This window comes from Salmo trutta, chromosome 4 (assembly GCF_901001165.1).
Source record: "Salmo trutta chromosome 4, fSalTru1.1, whole genome shotgun sequence".
NCBI classification, from domain to species: domain Eukaryota; kingdom Metazoa; phylum Chordata; class Actinopteri; order Salmoniformes; family Salmonidae; genus Salmo; species Salmo trutta.
This window is the reverse complement of record NC_042960.1, coordinates 8,629,990-8,646,444: the sequence shown is the minus strand read 5'-3', so window position 1 is coordinate 8,646,444 and position 16,455 is coordinate 8,629,990. Positions and strand designations below refer to the sequence as shown.

Sequence of the window (16,455 nt, the reverse complement as noted above, 5' to 3'; positions counted from 1 at the left end):
TCTCCTTTATGGTCCTGAACACACACACACACACCACAAAGTCCACAAGACAAGTTACCGTGACCCAGGGATGAGAGAGGATGTCCTGTGCCGTGTAGCGAGCCTCCACGTTCACCTGCAGCATCCGCCCAATCAGCTCCTAGAAAACAGATCAGGGCATGGTGACATCATCAGCAGTGACTTCTTTAGGGTCCAGTCTCTCTCAAGTCATGTCATCGCAACCTTTGACATGTCACACTGTGAGAACAATGTAGAAGTGTCACAGAAGGACATTACAAACGCTGCTCTAGCACTTTGGCTACATTCACTGTGCCTCCAACCAGGGTCGTATTCATTAGGGCTTACCATAACAAAACGTACCAAAATATTTTGCAACGGAAAACGAAAATGAGCATGTCTAATTGGACAAGTTCAGGTAGTCCATGTCAGTCTAAATCAGTCCATTTTCTTCTCTTCTGGTAACTAATAAATAGACCGTGACTGCAGCAGGCTGTTGAGCTCTCTAGACGTAGGCCTCTCTTTGTTAAGTCGAGGTGCCACTGCAGCAGAGGATTTAATTAGTAGTTCAGCCTTGCAGTGAAATAGCTGCTGTCACTGTAACGCATGGTGGTCATTTAGGGAGTGAGAGGAGGGAGCAGGGAGAGAGAGAGAGAGAGGCAGAGAGAGAGAGAGAGGCAGAGAGAGAGCCAGAGAGAGAGCCAGAGAGAGAGGCAGAGAGAGAGAGGCAGAGAGAGAGAGGCAGAGAGAGAGAGGGCAGAGAGAGAGAGGCAGAGAGAGAGAGAGGCAGAGAGAGAGAGAGAGAGAGGCAGAGAGAGAGAGAGAGAGAGAGAGAGAGGCAGAGACAGAGAGAGAGGGCAGAGAGAGAGAGAGAGAGGGCAGAGAGAGAGAGAGAGGCAGAGAGAGAGAGAGAGACAGAGAGAGAGAGAGAGAGAGACAGAGAGAGGCAGAGAGAGAGGCAGAGAGAGAGAAAGAGAGGCAGAGAGAGAGAGAAAGAGAGGCAGAGAGAGAGAGAGGGGCAGAGAGAGGGGCAGAGAGAGAGAGCGGCAGAGAGAGAGAGCGAGACAGAGAGCGGCAGAGAGAGAGGCAGAGCGAGAGAGAGAGAGGCAGAGCGAGAGAGAGAGAGGCAGAGCGAGAGAGAGAGGCAGAGCGAGAGAGAGAGAGAGAGAGAGAGAGAGGCAGAGAGAGAGAGAGAGAGGCAGAGCGAGAGAGAGAGAGGCAGAGCGAGAGAGAGAGAGGCAGAGAGAGAGAACAGAAGAAGAGATGGTGTGTGTGTGCATCCCCTCTTTCTCTCTTTCCAAACCATCCCTCTCTTTCTTCAGTCCCGCTCCCCTCTCCTTCATTCCGGGAGATCTCAACGGGACCCCCCCACCCCCTCATTACTGCCACCCAAATGTAACGGGGGCTGACCCGACAGGGGTGGTGTGTCTGTGTGTGGTGGTTACCTTGGCTGAGTCAGTGACGTTGTCCCAGTAGGGGGCAGGGAAGTCCAGTCGTCCCACCAGGATCTGGTCAAACAGGTCCTCTTGAAGGTTGTCCTCACTGTAGAGAGAGACATACTATGCTGTGAACAGATGGATATTTCAGCATAGACCCACAAATACTGTAGTGCACGCACACACACATACATTTTGGCATCACACATTATATTCATGTCACATTCAAAGACACACAGCGTCAGAATAACTCTGACACCATTGTCCTATCTATCCCCTCACCTTCACTCACTAACTGGCTGCATGCATTTTCCAATTTAGCACCAGGAATCAATTCAAGGACACACCAGAACATCACAAGAGTAGCAACAGAAGAGGTACAAGTAGGGGGAGGATAGGACGACTGACTATGGCGACATAATAAATCTCTCAGCTCTATTCTGGCAGACAATCCTCACTGCGATGACACTACTATCCAGGGACCTTGTCTATGCCGAACGGTTAATCTATGCGAGATAAATTGTAAATTCACGTCTCCTGTATTTAAATAGCTGAATTAGTGTGCGAGGACCAGACGCCTGGGTTTACACTAAGGAAGCCAAACGGATGTGCTAGGCTAGCCCACTCAACACTTGATTTTCAGCGTAAGGACTGTCTATGGGAACATTTACAGGGCATTCCCGAGACCAATTAGACATTTCTAAGCGTTTTCCAACAGTAAGGATGTAATCCCTGTTTTCTGTAAGTTAAAGTACATCCCTAGACAGGCTAGTAGAGGTTTAACTGTGTGAATCAGATATGAAGCAGGTGGCCAATCGTAGAATTTCATAGATTATCATGTTAACATTAAGCGTGGTGACTGTGTAATGAACGATATCCCGTCAAGGAGCGCTCATGTTGTTGTGTGGTGTACCTGAGAATATTTCCCAGTAGGTGTTCTGGAGGTTAAATAACATTGTGTAGTGTACTGTAGGTGTTCTGGAGGTTAAATAACATTGTGTAGTGTACTGTAGGTGTCTGGAGGTTAAATAACATTGTGTAGTGTACTGTAGGTGTTCTGGAGGTTAAATAACATTGTGTAGTGTACTGTAGGTGTCTGGAGGTTAAATAACATTGTGTAGTGTACTGTAGGTGTTCTGGAGGTTAAATAACATTGTGTAGTGTACTGTAGGTGTTCTGGAGGTTAAATAACATTGTGTAGTGTACTGTAGGTGTTCTGGAGGTTAAATAACATTGTGTAGTGTACTGTAGGTGTTCTGGAGGTTAAATAACATTGTGTAGTGTACTGTAGGTGTTCTGGAGGTTAAATAACATTGTGTAGTGTACTGTAGGTGTTCTGGAGGTTAAATAACATTGTGTAGTGTACTGTAGGTGTTCTGGAGGTTAAATAACATTGTGTAGTGTACTGTAGGTGTTCTGGAGGTTAAATAACATTGTGTAGTGTACCTGCGGAAGGGAGGGAAGCCACACAGCAGGATGTAAGTGATGACCCCAGTTGCCCAGATATCCACCTTCAGACCATAACTTGGGGGAGAGGGAGAGAGACAGAGAAGAGATGGAGAAAGAGCAGAGAGAAAGAGAGAGAGAGAGAGAGAGAGAGAGCAGAAGGGGAGAGAGAGCAGAGAGAGAAAGCAGAACAAGAAAGACAGAGGGAAAGAGAGCGCCGAGCGAGAAAGATAGAGGCAGAGAGAGAGAGAAAGAGAGCGAGCAGAGAGCGAGAAATATGAAGAAAGTGTTGTTTAACATCAGTGTGGGTTTCCCCTTCAGCGACGCTGGTCAATAGAATGTCTGAGTCTGATGCTATGGATACAGGTGCAGGTTCCCTGAGTTGGCAGTAACTCACCCAGCCTCAGCGATGATCTCAGGGGCCACGTAGGTGGGGGTTCCACACACGGTGTGCAGGGGCCCCTCAACCACAGTGGCCAGACCAAAGTCCCCCAGCTTCAGAGACTTAGTGCCGTCAAGGTACTCACACACCTAAGGGACAGACACAGAAAACATAGTTTCCAACTCATGTCACCTCAATTCAAAAGGCATTGAGCATTTCATATGCAAATCTCATATGCAAATACTTTAGCATGCCATATGAAAATCTCAAATCTCATATCCATCATATACACTACCTTTCAAAAGTTTGGGGTCACTTAGAAATGTCCTTGTTTTTGAAAGAAAAGCACATTTTTTGTCCATTAAAATACCCCCAAATTAATCAGAAATACAGTGTAGACATTGTTAATGTTGTAAATGACTACTGTAGCTGGAAACGGCTGATTTTTAATGGAATATCTACATAGGTGTACAGAGGCCCATTATCAGCAACCATCACTCCTCTGTTCGCTAATCCAAGTTTATCATTTTAAAAGGCTAATTGATCATTAGTAAACCCTTTTGCAATTATGTTAGCACAGCTGAAAACTGTTGAACAAGAATAGACTGACGAGTTCAAGAAGAAAGTTCTTTGTTTCTGGCCATTTTGAGTCTGTAATCGAACACACAAATGCTGATGCTCCAGATACTCAAGTAGTCTAAAGGCCAGTTTCTTTAAATCAGAACAACAGTTTTCAGCTGTGCTAACATAATTGCAAAAGGGTTTACTAATGATCAATTAGCCTTTTAAAATGATAAACTTGGATTAGCTAACACAACGTGCCACTGGAACACAGGAGTGATGGTTGCTGATAATGGGCCTCTGTACGCCTATGTAGATATTCCATTAATAATCTGCCGTTTCCAGCTACAGTAGTCATTTACAACATTAACAATGTCTACACTGTATTTCTGATCAATTTGATGTTATTTAATGGACAATTTCTTTTGCTTTTCTTTCAAAAACAAGGACATTTCTAAGTGACCCCAAACTTTTGAAAGGTAGTGTATCTCGGCCACTCTGGTGGAACTGTGTCACAACAATTCTGACATATTGTTGTTAGGTAACTACTGTCTGTTAATTCAACAACATATGATCTTACAGTGTACAGTGTAGCTGGCTACCCCAGTCTTCAGTGTGGTCCCTCACTACTCACCAGCAGGTTCTCAGGCTTGATGTCTCTGTGTACTATGTTCATGCTGTGGAGGTACTTCAGGGCTCCAGCCAGGTTAAACACCATGACACTGGCATCTCTCTCTGTGTACTTAGTGGAGGATGTGATGGCATCAAACAGGTCGCCACCCTGCAGGAAATGGACGCATTAGACACATTAATGTTGAATTAAGTACTTACCTAAATGAGAAGGTACCTATAATATTAATGTTGCATGCACTGATGAAGTGCAGAATACTGCTATGGCGGTCAGTAGTGGTTGACTAGATACTGCAGGGGTCAGTAGTGGTTGACGAGATACTGTAGAGGTCAGTAGTGGTTGAATAGATACTGTAGAGGTCAGTAGTGGTTGAATAGATACTGTAGAGGTCAGTAGTGGTTGAATAGATACTGCAGGGGTCAGTAGTGGTTGAATAGATACTGTAGTGGTCAGTAGTGGTTGAATAGATACTGTAGAGGTCAGTAGTGGTTGAATAGATACTGTAGTGGTCAGTAGTGGTTGAATAGATACTGTAGAGGTCAGTAGTGGTTGAATAGATACTGTAGTGGTCAGTAGTGGTTGAATAGATACTGTAGTGGTCAGTAGTGGTTGACTAGATACTGTAGAGGTCAGTAGTGGTTGAATAGATACTGTAGAGGTCAGTAGTGGTTGAATAGATACTGTAGAGGTCAGTAGTGGTTGAATAGATACTGTAGAGGTCAGTAGTGGTTGAATAGATACTGTAGTGGTCAGTAGTGGTTGAATAGATACTGTAGAGGTCAGTAGTGGTTGACGAGATACTGTAGAGGTCAGTAGTGGTTGAATAGATACTGTAGAGGTCAGTAGTGGTTGAATAGATACTGTAGAGGTCAGTAGTGGTTGAATAGATACTGCAGGGGTCAGTAGTGGTTGAATAGATACTGTAGTGGTCAGTAGTGGTTGAATAGATACTGTAGAGGTCAGTAGTGGTTGAATAGATACTGTAGAGGTCAGTAGTGGTTGAATAGATACTGTAGTGGTCAGTAGTGGTTGACTAGATACTGTAGAGGTCAGTAGTGGTTGAATAGATACTGTAGAGGTCAGTAGTGGTTGAATAGATACTGTAGAGGTCAGTAGTGGTTGAATAGATACTGTAGAGGTCAGTAGTGGTTGAACGTACCTTGACCAGCTCCATGACCAGATAGAGTTCAGTGGGTGTGTCCACCTCGTCTATCAGCTGGATAATGTTGGGGTGTTTGACTCTCCTCAGCACTGCTACCTCATTCTCTATCAGGTGCTCCTGTGCGCGCGCGCACACACACACACACACACACACACACACACACACACACACACACACACACACACACACACACACACACACACACACATGCATGCGAACACACACACGCGAACACACACGCGAACACACACACACGTGAACACACACACGTGAACACACACACGTGAACACACACAGAGAGTGGACAGTGGTTAGGTATTCCACCCTGTATTATTAACCCCCAGGCAGACAGACATGTAGTAGTTCATTGTGTTGGTCTTTGATCCTGTTAATCTCATGGAATCAGATTAGAGATTTATCATGTTTTATTCATGTCTTCTCTAATGTCAGCTGCTCTGACAGATACATGATATACATCACCTTGAGCTGAGAGGCTAAACCTTCATTAGACAGTTAAGAGACCAGAGCAATCAATAGTCATTTATTTAGAGTGTCTTCTTGTCTGAGAGAACAGTCTCTGTTGATACATGGTGCTGGGACTCTGTCAACAACACTGTCTGAGAGAACAGTCTCTGCTGATACATGGTACTGGGACGGTCAGCAACACTGTCTGAGAGAACAGTCTCTGTTGATACATGGTACTGGGACGGTCAGCAACACTGTCTGAGAGAACAGTCTCTGCTGATACATGGTACTGGGACGGTCAGCAACACTGTCTGAGAGAACAGTCTCTCTGTTGATACATGGTGCTGGGACGGTCAGCAACACTGTCTGAGAGAACAGTCTCTCTGTTGATACATGGTGCTGGGACGGTCAGCAACACTGTCTGAGAGAACAGTCTCTCTGTTGATACATGGTGCTGGGACGGTCAGCAACACTGTCTGAGAGAACAGTCTCTGTTGATACATGGTACTGGGACTCTGTCAGCAACACTGTCTGAGAGAACAGTCTCTCTGTTGATACATGGTACTGGGACTCTGTCAGCAACACTGTCTGAGAGAACAGTCTCTCTGTTGATACATGGTACTGGGACGGTCAGCAACACTGTCTGAGAGAACAGTCTCTGTTGATACATGGTACTGGGACTCTGTCAGCAACACTGTCTGAGAGAACAGTCTCTCTGTTGATACATGGTGCTGGGACGGTCAGCAACACTGTCTGAGAGAACAGTCTCTCTGTTGATACATGGTACTGGGACGGTCAGCAACACTGTCTGAGAGAACAGTCTCTCTGTTGATACATGGTGCTGGGACGGTCAGCAACACTGTCTGAGAGAACAGTCTCTCTGTTGATACATGGTACTGGGACGGTCAGCAACACTGTCTGAGAGAACAGTCTCTATGTTGATACATGGTACTGGGACGGTCGGCAACACTGTCTGAGAGAACAGTCTCTCTGTTGATACATGGTGCTGGGACGGTCAGCAACACTGTCTGAGAGAACAGTCTCTCTGTTGATACATGGTGCTGGGACGGTCAGCAACACTGTCTGAGAGAACAGTCTCTCTGTTGATACATGGTGCTGGGACGGTCAGCAACACTCATTCATTCACCACGTTACAACCTGGGTTGCTGAGCTCAGCTGCTATTGGGTGACACAGTCAAAGAAATACAGTGGCAACAACATATTCTCTCTCTCTTACCTTTCCACTGCACTTGGCCTTGTCAATGATCTTCAGTGCATACTCCTTCCCAGTGGACCTAGAAAGACACACAGCAACACTAGTCCTTCAAATCATGATATATTGTATTTACTGTAAATCCTTCAAACCAACCCAAATCATTGGCAATCATCTGCCAAACCATAACATTTTTTAACAAGTTTGAAAGGCACTTTTAATAGGTTAGCCAGCATTGTTTCATCACAAACTAAGATTCTAAGTTCTATCCAACAGTAGACTGAACAGTGTTGCATCCCCATACACAGTCACAGGCTGAAGCATCAGACGGTGCGTGACAGTGTATTGGAGCGTCTAGCCCTTCTGATTAGAGGAAGGAGTCTTCTCTCTGTATATTACAGACAAACTGCTGAGTCAGAAGGGAAACGGTAATGAATTGGATTTCATGGGCTGAACCCCAGACACACGCACATACACAAACAGTAAATGCTTACTTCAATTCTATAAATGCCTGCTGTCATTAAGCCTTAGAAGCAGTTATGACATGTGACGTGGCGCTTATTAAGTCACATTGAAAGCTACTGATCAACGTGGTCATTTATAAATAGGGCTTTTTAAGTCCAACAGCCAAGTGAACATTCCTTACAAATATAAAAGTACAATTGGTATGCTATGAAACTTCCGGCCAAGCGAGAAGTTAAAATTAAAATAAGGTTTTAAATCCATCAATGAGATGTAAAGAAATGTAATATCATTCTTAATTTACATACCGTTCTACACAGTCTTTCACCACTGCAAAGTTTCCGTCTCCTATGACCTTGCCGACCTTGTACTTATCCAGGACGGTTGTGATAGAGCTACAGCTGTTGCCGTTAACTGATGAGGAGAGACGTGTTACAACGGGGCACATCAGAATGCTCTTTCAGTTACTTCCTGTGGCCCACATATATACAGACTGAACAAAACATTAAGAACACCTTCCTAATATTTGAGTTGCACTCCCACCTTTTGCCCTCAGAACAGCCTCAATTAGTCGGGGCAAGGACTCTACAAGGAGTCAAAAGAGTTCAACAGGAATGCTGGCCCATGTTGACTCTAATGCTGCCCACAGTTGTGTCAAGTTGGCTGGATGTCTTTTGGGTGGTGGACCATTCTTGATACACACAGGAAACTGTTGAGTGTGAAAAACCCAGCAGTGTTGCAGTTCTTGAAACAAACCGGTGCACTGGCACCTACTACCATACCCCGTTCAAAGGCACTTCAATATTTTGTCTTGCCCATTCACCCTGTGAATGGCACACATACACAATCCATGTCTCAATTGTCTCAAGGCTTAAAAATCCTTAATTAACCTGTCTCCTCCCCTTCATCTACACTGATTGAAGTGGATTTAACAAGTGACATCAATAAGGGATTATAGCTTCCACCTGGATTCACCTGGTCAGTCTGTCATGGAAAGAGCAGGTGTTCATAATGTTTTGGACACTCAGTGTAGAATGACGCACAATACCTACAAGTACTTACTCTGGTGAAACTTGCATTGCAGTGAAATGAATATGATCTCTTTGTTAAGACAAAGTGGCTGAAATAAAGGTTTTAATCTAATCAAAGTATAAAGTCATGAATTGCCCATTAACCCAGGCAGCCTAGCTCCTACCCTAGAACTAATATCTGGCCTCTCCTAAAGAGCGACCAGTAATATGATGCAGACACACAGCCCAAGGACGTGTTGATACCGCCTGGCTGTCTCACGCAGAAGCACACAGGTTTTTTCACTTGTTCTCCACATCACACTTCTCTGTCCCTCTGTTGTGAGTGCTGCTGTGATGCGGCTTGTGTCGCTGAGTAAGCAATTCTAATATAACAACCTGAACCTGCATTGGGGCCCTAGGGAGGATTGGGGATGCATTGGGCCACGTGTTTAGGGGTGAGTGAGTGCAGGCAGGAGCTGTGAGAGATGGCACAGAGACAGGATGACACAGGGTAAAGAGAGGAGAGGAGTAGAAGGGAGGAGAGGAGAAGAGGAGAACAGAAGAAGAGAAGGGAGGAGAGAAGGGAGTGGAAGAAGTGTAGGGAGGGGAGGAGAAAGGAGGAGGGGAGAACAAAAGAGGAGAAAGGAGGAGGGGGAAAGGAGAAGGGGGGATGAGGGCAGGAGTGGAGTGGCGAAGCAAGGAGGAGGAGGAGGAGAGAAAACAGAAATGAAGAAAATGTCAGAGAAGGGGCCACCTACCCTCAGGACTCATGTTATAGGCCAGCTCCAGACTGTGTGAAGACCCGTTCACATTGGAGGCAGACGTGTGATGTGGCGGAATCTGGAAAGGAGGAGAGAAAGAAAGTAAGAGATGAAGATACGTGTGTCAAGTCAAAACCTGGACACACGTATCACCATGGCAACTATAAATATCAAAAATGACACACAATGGATTTGAGGTCAAGGTTAGCTGGGCCAAAGTTATCTGGGCACGCGACTCCCAATCCAATGCTTTGTTTTGACATCAATACTAGCAGGGCGATCGAATTAGCCAGTTACATCTCCAGAGTAATATAACAGGACAGGTCCGCTTCATAACATCGATCCAGAACTAAGCCCTGGGATCTAGGGACATTGACTAATGGTTTTGCTTTAAGTAGCATGCATCTGAAATCCAATATAATGCCATGACAGAGTGTGTCAGGATAACTAGCTCATGGATCCCCGTAGTGTTAGATAGTGCTTCAGAGTTCTGACAGGAAACTTATACAAAACACCCCCGCAATTAAATTGTATGGTTTGGTACTGGCACTTACCCGGTATATGGTTTACATTCTTCTGTTTGTTTTTTTCCCTCTCTTATTTCTTGTGTTTTTTTTACAGTTCTCCATTCTGTGGACGTTGTGTGCCTACCCAAACTAACTCAAAAGAAAGTGAGCAGGTATGTATATCACTGTGTTAATTATGCATTTGGCGTAAAATAAGTGTTCTGCCCTTCAGAACAGTACAGGGTGTAAGGAACTATCTTAATGGATAAGGCCTCCCCTACTGTCACTTATCAGGCAGAGAAAGAAGAAACACAAACTTTAATGGATCGAAATGAGGACCAATGTTGAAAAGAATGAATAATTTGATGAGAGGCTTTTTCCAAAAGAGACAGCTGTGATGGCTGTTTGAATAGGTTATTATAAGACTGCTTTTTCAAGCATTCTTGGCTTTCACATGCGACAGAATCCGCCAAGTCATCCCAGTAATCTTTTCTATTATGGAAGAGAAGGTCTTTCAACACTTCTTATGGTACATGGACCATAAGGCTTATTTCTGTTACCTGGACTAGAAAAGTGTATGCATTATTTAGTACACTATCTAAAGGAGGAATCTCAAGGTGAAACACCTTTGATCTGGGTGGATTACATCATCAATCTTTCTTTTCAATACGTTATTTTGTGGATGTCTTCAGAGTAACTAAGTTCTATCAAACGTTATGGACCTTTCAAGTAAACACGGTGTAGGTGTTGCCAAACTGTAATAATAATCTTGAGAAGGTTTAAGTGCTGTTGTCTCCACTGTCAACAGATTCAAGCGTTCTGGCCAGCCACTATTCCTGATCTAATGCACTTGAGGTTAAATCATTTGCTACTATATAGTTATTTATAGCATATGTCTAAATATACAAATCACTCTTATAGGTGGTGTGTGTGTGTGAGACACGGTTTGTGTGTGTGACTCACCTTGAAGCTGTGTATACTGCGGGGGCTGGTGGGGGAGGAGCTATTGGATTTGGTGGACTTGGGGGTGGAGATCGTACTGCTGGGGACACCATTGACTGGAGAGGAGAGAGAGAGAGAGAGAGAGAGAGAGAGAGAGAGAGAGAGAAGAGGGAAGGAGAGAGGGAGGAAGCCATAGTAAGACAATGATAGGGCTAGGGCTGGCCCAACAGGATGTGCCCATGTGGGGAAGGGCAAACGAGAGAGGAAGTCCTTTTTCCTCTGGAGAGATGTGGCTGGTTAAAAGTGCATTACTGTTATTACATTGTGTATTCTATTTTTCTTAACTTCTTTGAATACTAAAGGAAATGCCTCTATCACAGGAAGTGATATACGATAGGGCAGGAAATCCATTTGTGCCACAACAAAGTTCACTTTGAATGGGTTTACTTTCACTCAGTTGACAAAACTCTGTACAAACAGTTTTTCACAAGGAATTCAAGTCCATGATCTTTCCTTAAGACCGAGTGCTAGATTTTCTTAAGGTGTAGTGTGGCGTTTCGTGTCTAGAACTGTGTGTGACTGTCCAACTTCCTGTCCGGTCCCCTGTGGGGAGAAGCAGGTTGTGTTTGGCTCCAGCAGACAGACACGCGGGGTCATGCCAGGTGCCTCCGCAGGCTGCCTGGATAATCTGTCTGCAGCTAAGGCCACACGAAAGCTACGACCCTGAGGGTTCAAGGGTACCTCACGCAGCCTACCTCCAGGAACCTCCCTGTGTCACAAACAGTCCTCTCCTCAAACAACAGGGCCAGGCATTGCCTTTCTTTGGAGAAGTCGGCTGTATTGGTAATGGTAGTGTATTTCTGTGAAAGGCCTCATCTGCCACACACTCTAGGTTCTTGGCAGGTACACTGCCACACACTGTACCCGTTCCCTGAGACAACCAATCTGGACCTACGAACAACAGTCAGAACCACCAATACAGTACAGCACCTACTAGGAAATGTGATGCCAGACAACTGATGAGATTATTCAATTCAATTAGAAGGGCTCAGTGAAAGCAGCTGAAGACTAAAGCACTGAGGCTAATTTAGTACATGGGTTTGTATCAGCAGGTCCTGCACCAGTCTGTGCTCAGATTAGATGCATACTGTAGAAGCCAGAGAGAGTTTCTGGGCCAGGAAGAGAGGAGAGAGAAAAATACAGAGCGAAAAAGAAAGAGAGCAAGAGCCAGAGAAAGAGAGAGGGAGAAAGAGAGAGCGATATCCAGAGATCTTTAAATAGTCTTGGGTCAGGGTGGCAGGCCAGGGAGGTCTACAGTGGAGCAGAGTTCCTTCAGAGTAATTGATGGCACTTCCCTACACAGCAGGAGGCTGACTGACATTACAACATACTGTACTGAAAGAGACTAACTGGACCTCTCACAGGGCCCCGTCAGCCACAAGGTCAACCTCAGGCCACGGGTGCACTGACCAAGACTCCAAGCAATCAGGAACTTCAAAAGGGTTTTATTGGTGCCCTCTCTGAGAAAGACTCATGTAGTGATTATTGTTAACATATTGTGGTGATGGTTAAGGCCAGGAGTTATTCCTGGTTAGGCTTCATGCTCAGGGGAAAACTCAAGGTCCTTGTAATGATAGCTAGCTAGATGAAAATGAGTGGTTTGTTGTGGTTGGGTAATGGGCCAATAGAGTGGGCAGTGCAGGATGTCAACAGGCTTACCTGGGGATTTAACAGGAGACTGACTACTGGTGGAGTAATGGATTTGTCTTCTTACTGCAGAGAGAAAGAGAAAATTGCAAAAAAAACTATTTTACAGCTCGAGGTTTCAATGTCCAACTTAAAGCCTCAAAATCAATTTTTAACTGAGCTTCAAATAAATGTTCGGTAATTGGCCAAATGGCCGGTAGCCTGCCAAAATCCTGAAACTCTTTTTGAGGTGATTACAGTAGTTAGTGTCAGATGAAAATCAGTTACTCAGTCCATCACCCAATAACTGTGTGTGTGTGTGTTTGTTTGTGTGTACGTGCATGCATGTGAATACCTATGCCAGGGGACTTGATACGGCGTGAGAGTCCAGGGCTCTTGCTCCCAGCAGCCCTCGTTGGAGTGGGCGAGCGAGCAGAGTATGAGGACTTGAGCACCCGGCATTCTGTGAAGACAACACACACAGGGTTAAAACCGCACTCACACACCGACCTCATTTCCTATCTAGCACAATTCAATACAGTCCCCAGTGTTCCAGTCAAACTATTCTAAAATAGCTCCAGCTAGGAACTTGCTCCATAATATAATTGGCTCTCTTTGAGAAAGCATTAAGTATGGAGTGTTCAAGAAGTTAAGAATGTTTAATTCACGCAGAGAGCTTTCCACAAAAAAAAACTCAGTTAAGCGTTTGCTTTTTCCAAACGAACACCACATGTGCAATCGTCTGTGGCTCTGTGCGCGCCATAACTCCATGAAAAATTCACAAGCTGTGGTAATTACGCTATCGTGTCTGCTGCCTGCTGCGCTGCTACCAACGCCGTTGTGTTAGTACACCAGCTGACAGAGCTCACAGAGCTGCGCTGCATGCTGGAGCAGTAGGTGTCGGGGTAACGAGGTTGGTGGTTCAACTGTTGTAGTGGTGTTGCACAGACACATACAACAGTGGAGGCTGGTGAGGGGAGGACGGCTCATAATAATGGCTGGAACGGAGTGAGCGGAATCAAACACCTGGAAACCACGTGTTCAATGTATTTGATACCATTCCACTGATCCCGCTCCAGCCGCTACCACGAGCCCCGTCCTCCCCAATTAAGGTGCCACCAACCGCCTGTGATACAGAGTTGAAGCAGCAGCGTTGACAACAGACAGAGCGAGCTGCGTTCAGGAGCAGCATATGACTGGTTACTGTAATGAGACTAGTGGTTTAACTGTCTGGGTTAATTGGGGGGTGTTACAGTGTTAGACGCTATTATGACACCGTGAACACAGAGGAGGTACCAACCAGCTGTGGCCAATTGGAGACAAATGATTCCCTATGAAGTGGACGTGACCCAAGCCTGTTATTGGAGCAGACCCCAGGTGCGATTCTGTTTACTACAATGCTAGCTACTGTACCACGCAAGTTTGTTTACTTGCAGTGTTGACTTTTTATATCGTTCCCTAAACCGTGTTTGGATTTGACACTGTTCTCCACAATTGAGTCTGACAGTGCAACAGCCCATTGGGACTCCTGTAAGACTGTGCAAAGACTTAGCAGCTGAAAAGAGGTACCTGGAGCAAACACTTGTTTTTGAGAAGACCTAATTCTTCAAATAGAGCATGGCAGGAGAAGTAGGACAAGGAAGCGCTAAAACAACTGAAGAACAGATTCAGCTGAAGAAACTAAACACTCATCGTTAGAACAAACAGTGTTTACACCTGTGTGTGTGTGTGTGTGTGTGTGTGTGTGTGTGTGTGTGTGTGTGTGTGTTTTAAAGATGCACTATGCAGAAATCACTCTGCCATTTCCTTGTTGCTAACATTTTAATAGTTTGCCTAATTTCTGTTTATGTGACAAAACAAGCAAGTATAGTGTAGAGAATCATTGTAGCATCTAAACTGCAGTGAAATAATATATTTTCAGCTGCTGTACAAAACCGAAAGTAAAAGACACAAAAACTAAACTAAAAAAGGGGCCATACAGAAATAGAGCACATAGAACAGATATACCGCTTCTTAGACTTGCTTTCAATGCGAGTGGCAGATCTATACCTCACATTTCTATGTGAATTTTGTCCAAAAAGTGACATATTGCAGCTTTAAATGTTATGTTACAGGAGCAACACCAAGAAAACAGGATGTAGCTAGAACCTTGGGAATAGTTTGGACAGGTGTCTAAAATTAGCCTGTTTGGATATTATACGTCCTGTCTCCACCTTATCTAGCACAGAGGATAGGGGACTGCAGAGGAGTTGTACTGACATCGTCCTGCTTAAGGTAACAATGGGTTAGCTATGGACTAAAGAGGCCATATCCTGCTGCAGTAGGGGGTATCGCTGCGGACATCTTTTAAGTGATTTTCAAGAACGTCTTCTTCTCAACATGGGGACGGTACATATACACATAATGACATTCACTGAAGGACCCCGGAATGGAATGTACTACTACAACTACACCCTACAAAATGTGACTGCAGCCACTTTCCCCTACAGAAGTCAGGAATCTGTGTGTGTTCAGACCGATAGTCTCACACATACTGTAATCAATCGTTTCCTCCTCTTGGAGGAGAGGAATGAACTAAGATATTGAGTGATGATCACACTATGTTAGAGTCATGATTAAGCATCACGAGTCACCGGAACCACTTTTAGAACAATTATGAGTCTCATTCAACTGAGAAAATTAACGTTCACTGTTGTATAGTTGACAGATAATTATCATGTTACACCTTTCAGACACACTTCATCCTGACTTCTAGTATGAAAAGGGGAAAGTGGTTTGGCATTGACATCTCTTTAGGGAAGTTACACTATACTATGAGAGACAGAAAGGAGGGGTGCGTCCAAAATGGCAACCTATTCCCAATATAGTACACTCCTTTTCACCAGAGCCCTATGGAGGCTCTATAGGGAATAGTGTGCAATTTTTATGACCTTTATTTAACCAGGAAGTCCCATTGAGGTCAGAAGACCTCTTTGCCGAGGGAGACCTGGCATGTCCCACGCACCCTATGAAGGGAATAGGAAGGAAAGAGGGAGGGAAGGGTTGGGACAGAGAGGCCATAGAAATATAGACACTAGAACAGGAATCTACATCTATTTCTATGAGAGAGACCAAGGTTTCACAACATACAGGTGATGTTAGATTTAGTTAGTCAGGCCTACCAGTCACAAAGGCTACAGAAGCCTTACCACTGTGATCCAACAGGAAGTCATCCTGGGCGTAGCGGTACTTCTCTGGGCCGCACGCGATGAACACGTCGTCCTCGCCGAAGAAGTCCTGGAGACAGGTGATCTGGGGAGAGGGAGAGGAAGGTAAGCTAGTGCAGAGGAAGGTAAGCTAGAAGAGGAATCATGTGTAGGTCCTTGAGTTTAGAGGAAAAACTCTGGGCACAAGTTATAGAAATATTATGGGCCCTCGCAAGACATCTTCTAAAGGTCTGTCTAATGGGGTGTACCCATACCATGCATCTCTGTGGAGAATTACCTAATTTCATTTGTGGAAACAGTAGCTCATCCACCATTTAATATGCAGACAGAAGACAAATGGGAATCCAATCGTTTCACACCCTATTGTACTCACTATTGCATAATCTCTGTGTGAACATCCCACTCTCCAGGACATAGTCTTTCAGATGATTCTACTAAACATCACAATTATATTATAGCTGGATCCCACTCTGGTAGAACTGGAGGAGAAGAACGGGCCATTATTATAATACATGTCATGTTGTTGAAGGATGTCTGTGGTATTTCATTATTTTCCGCGCATCACTGTGTGCGTGTGTGTGTGTGTGTG

At 44.8% G+C, this 16,455-nt stretch overlaps 1 protein-coding gene across 1 annotated transcript in view; it reads right to left on the bottom strand.

Annotated features, from left to right (window-relative positions):
* Positions 1-16,455, bottom strand: part of LOC115191586 (serine/threonine-protein kinase DCLK2) — a 59,526-nt gene that overhangs the window by 5,401 nt on the left and 37,670 nt on the right. Inside the window, exons 3-16 of the mRNA XM_029749374.1 lie at positions 15,822-15,951; positions 15,591-15,665; positions 13,016-13,123; positions 12,694-12,747; positions 10,996-11,090; positions 9,524-9,605; positions 8,064-8,169; positions 7,318-7,375; positions 5,613-5,732; positions 4,457-4,603; positions 3,277-3,410; positions 2,880-2,957; positions 1,443-1,539; positions 59-139 (exon numbers count right to left, since the gene is read on the bottom strand). Of these exons, the coding sequence (XP_029605234.1) occupies positions 59-139; positions 1,443-1,539; positions 2,880-2,957; positions 3,277-3,410; positions 4,457-4,603; positions 5,613-5,732; positions 7,318-7,375; positions 8,064-8,169; positions 9,524-9,605; positions 10,996-11,090; positions 12,694-12,747; positions 13,016-13,123; positions 15,591-15,665; positions 15,822-15,951 (1,365 nt within the window). The remainder of the gene's footprint in view (positions 1-58; positions 140-1,442; positions 1,540-2,879; positions 2,958-3,276; positions 3,411-4,456; positions 4,604-5,612; positions 5,733-7,317; positions 7,376-8,063; positions 8,170-9,523; positions 9,606-10,995; positions 11,091-12,693; positions 12,748-13,015; positions 13,124-15,590; positions 15,666-15,821; positions 15,952-16,455) is intronic.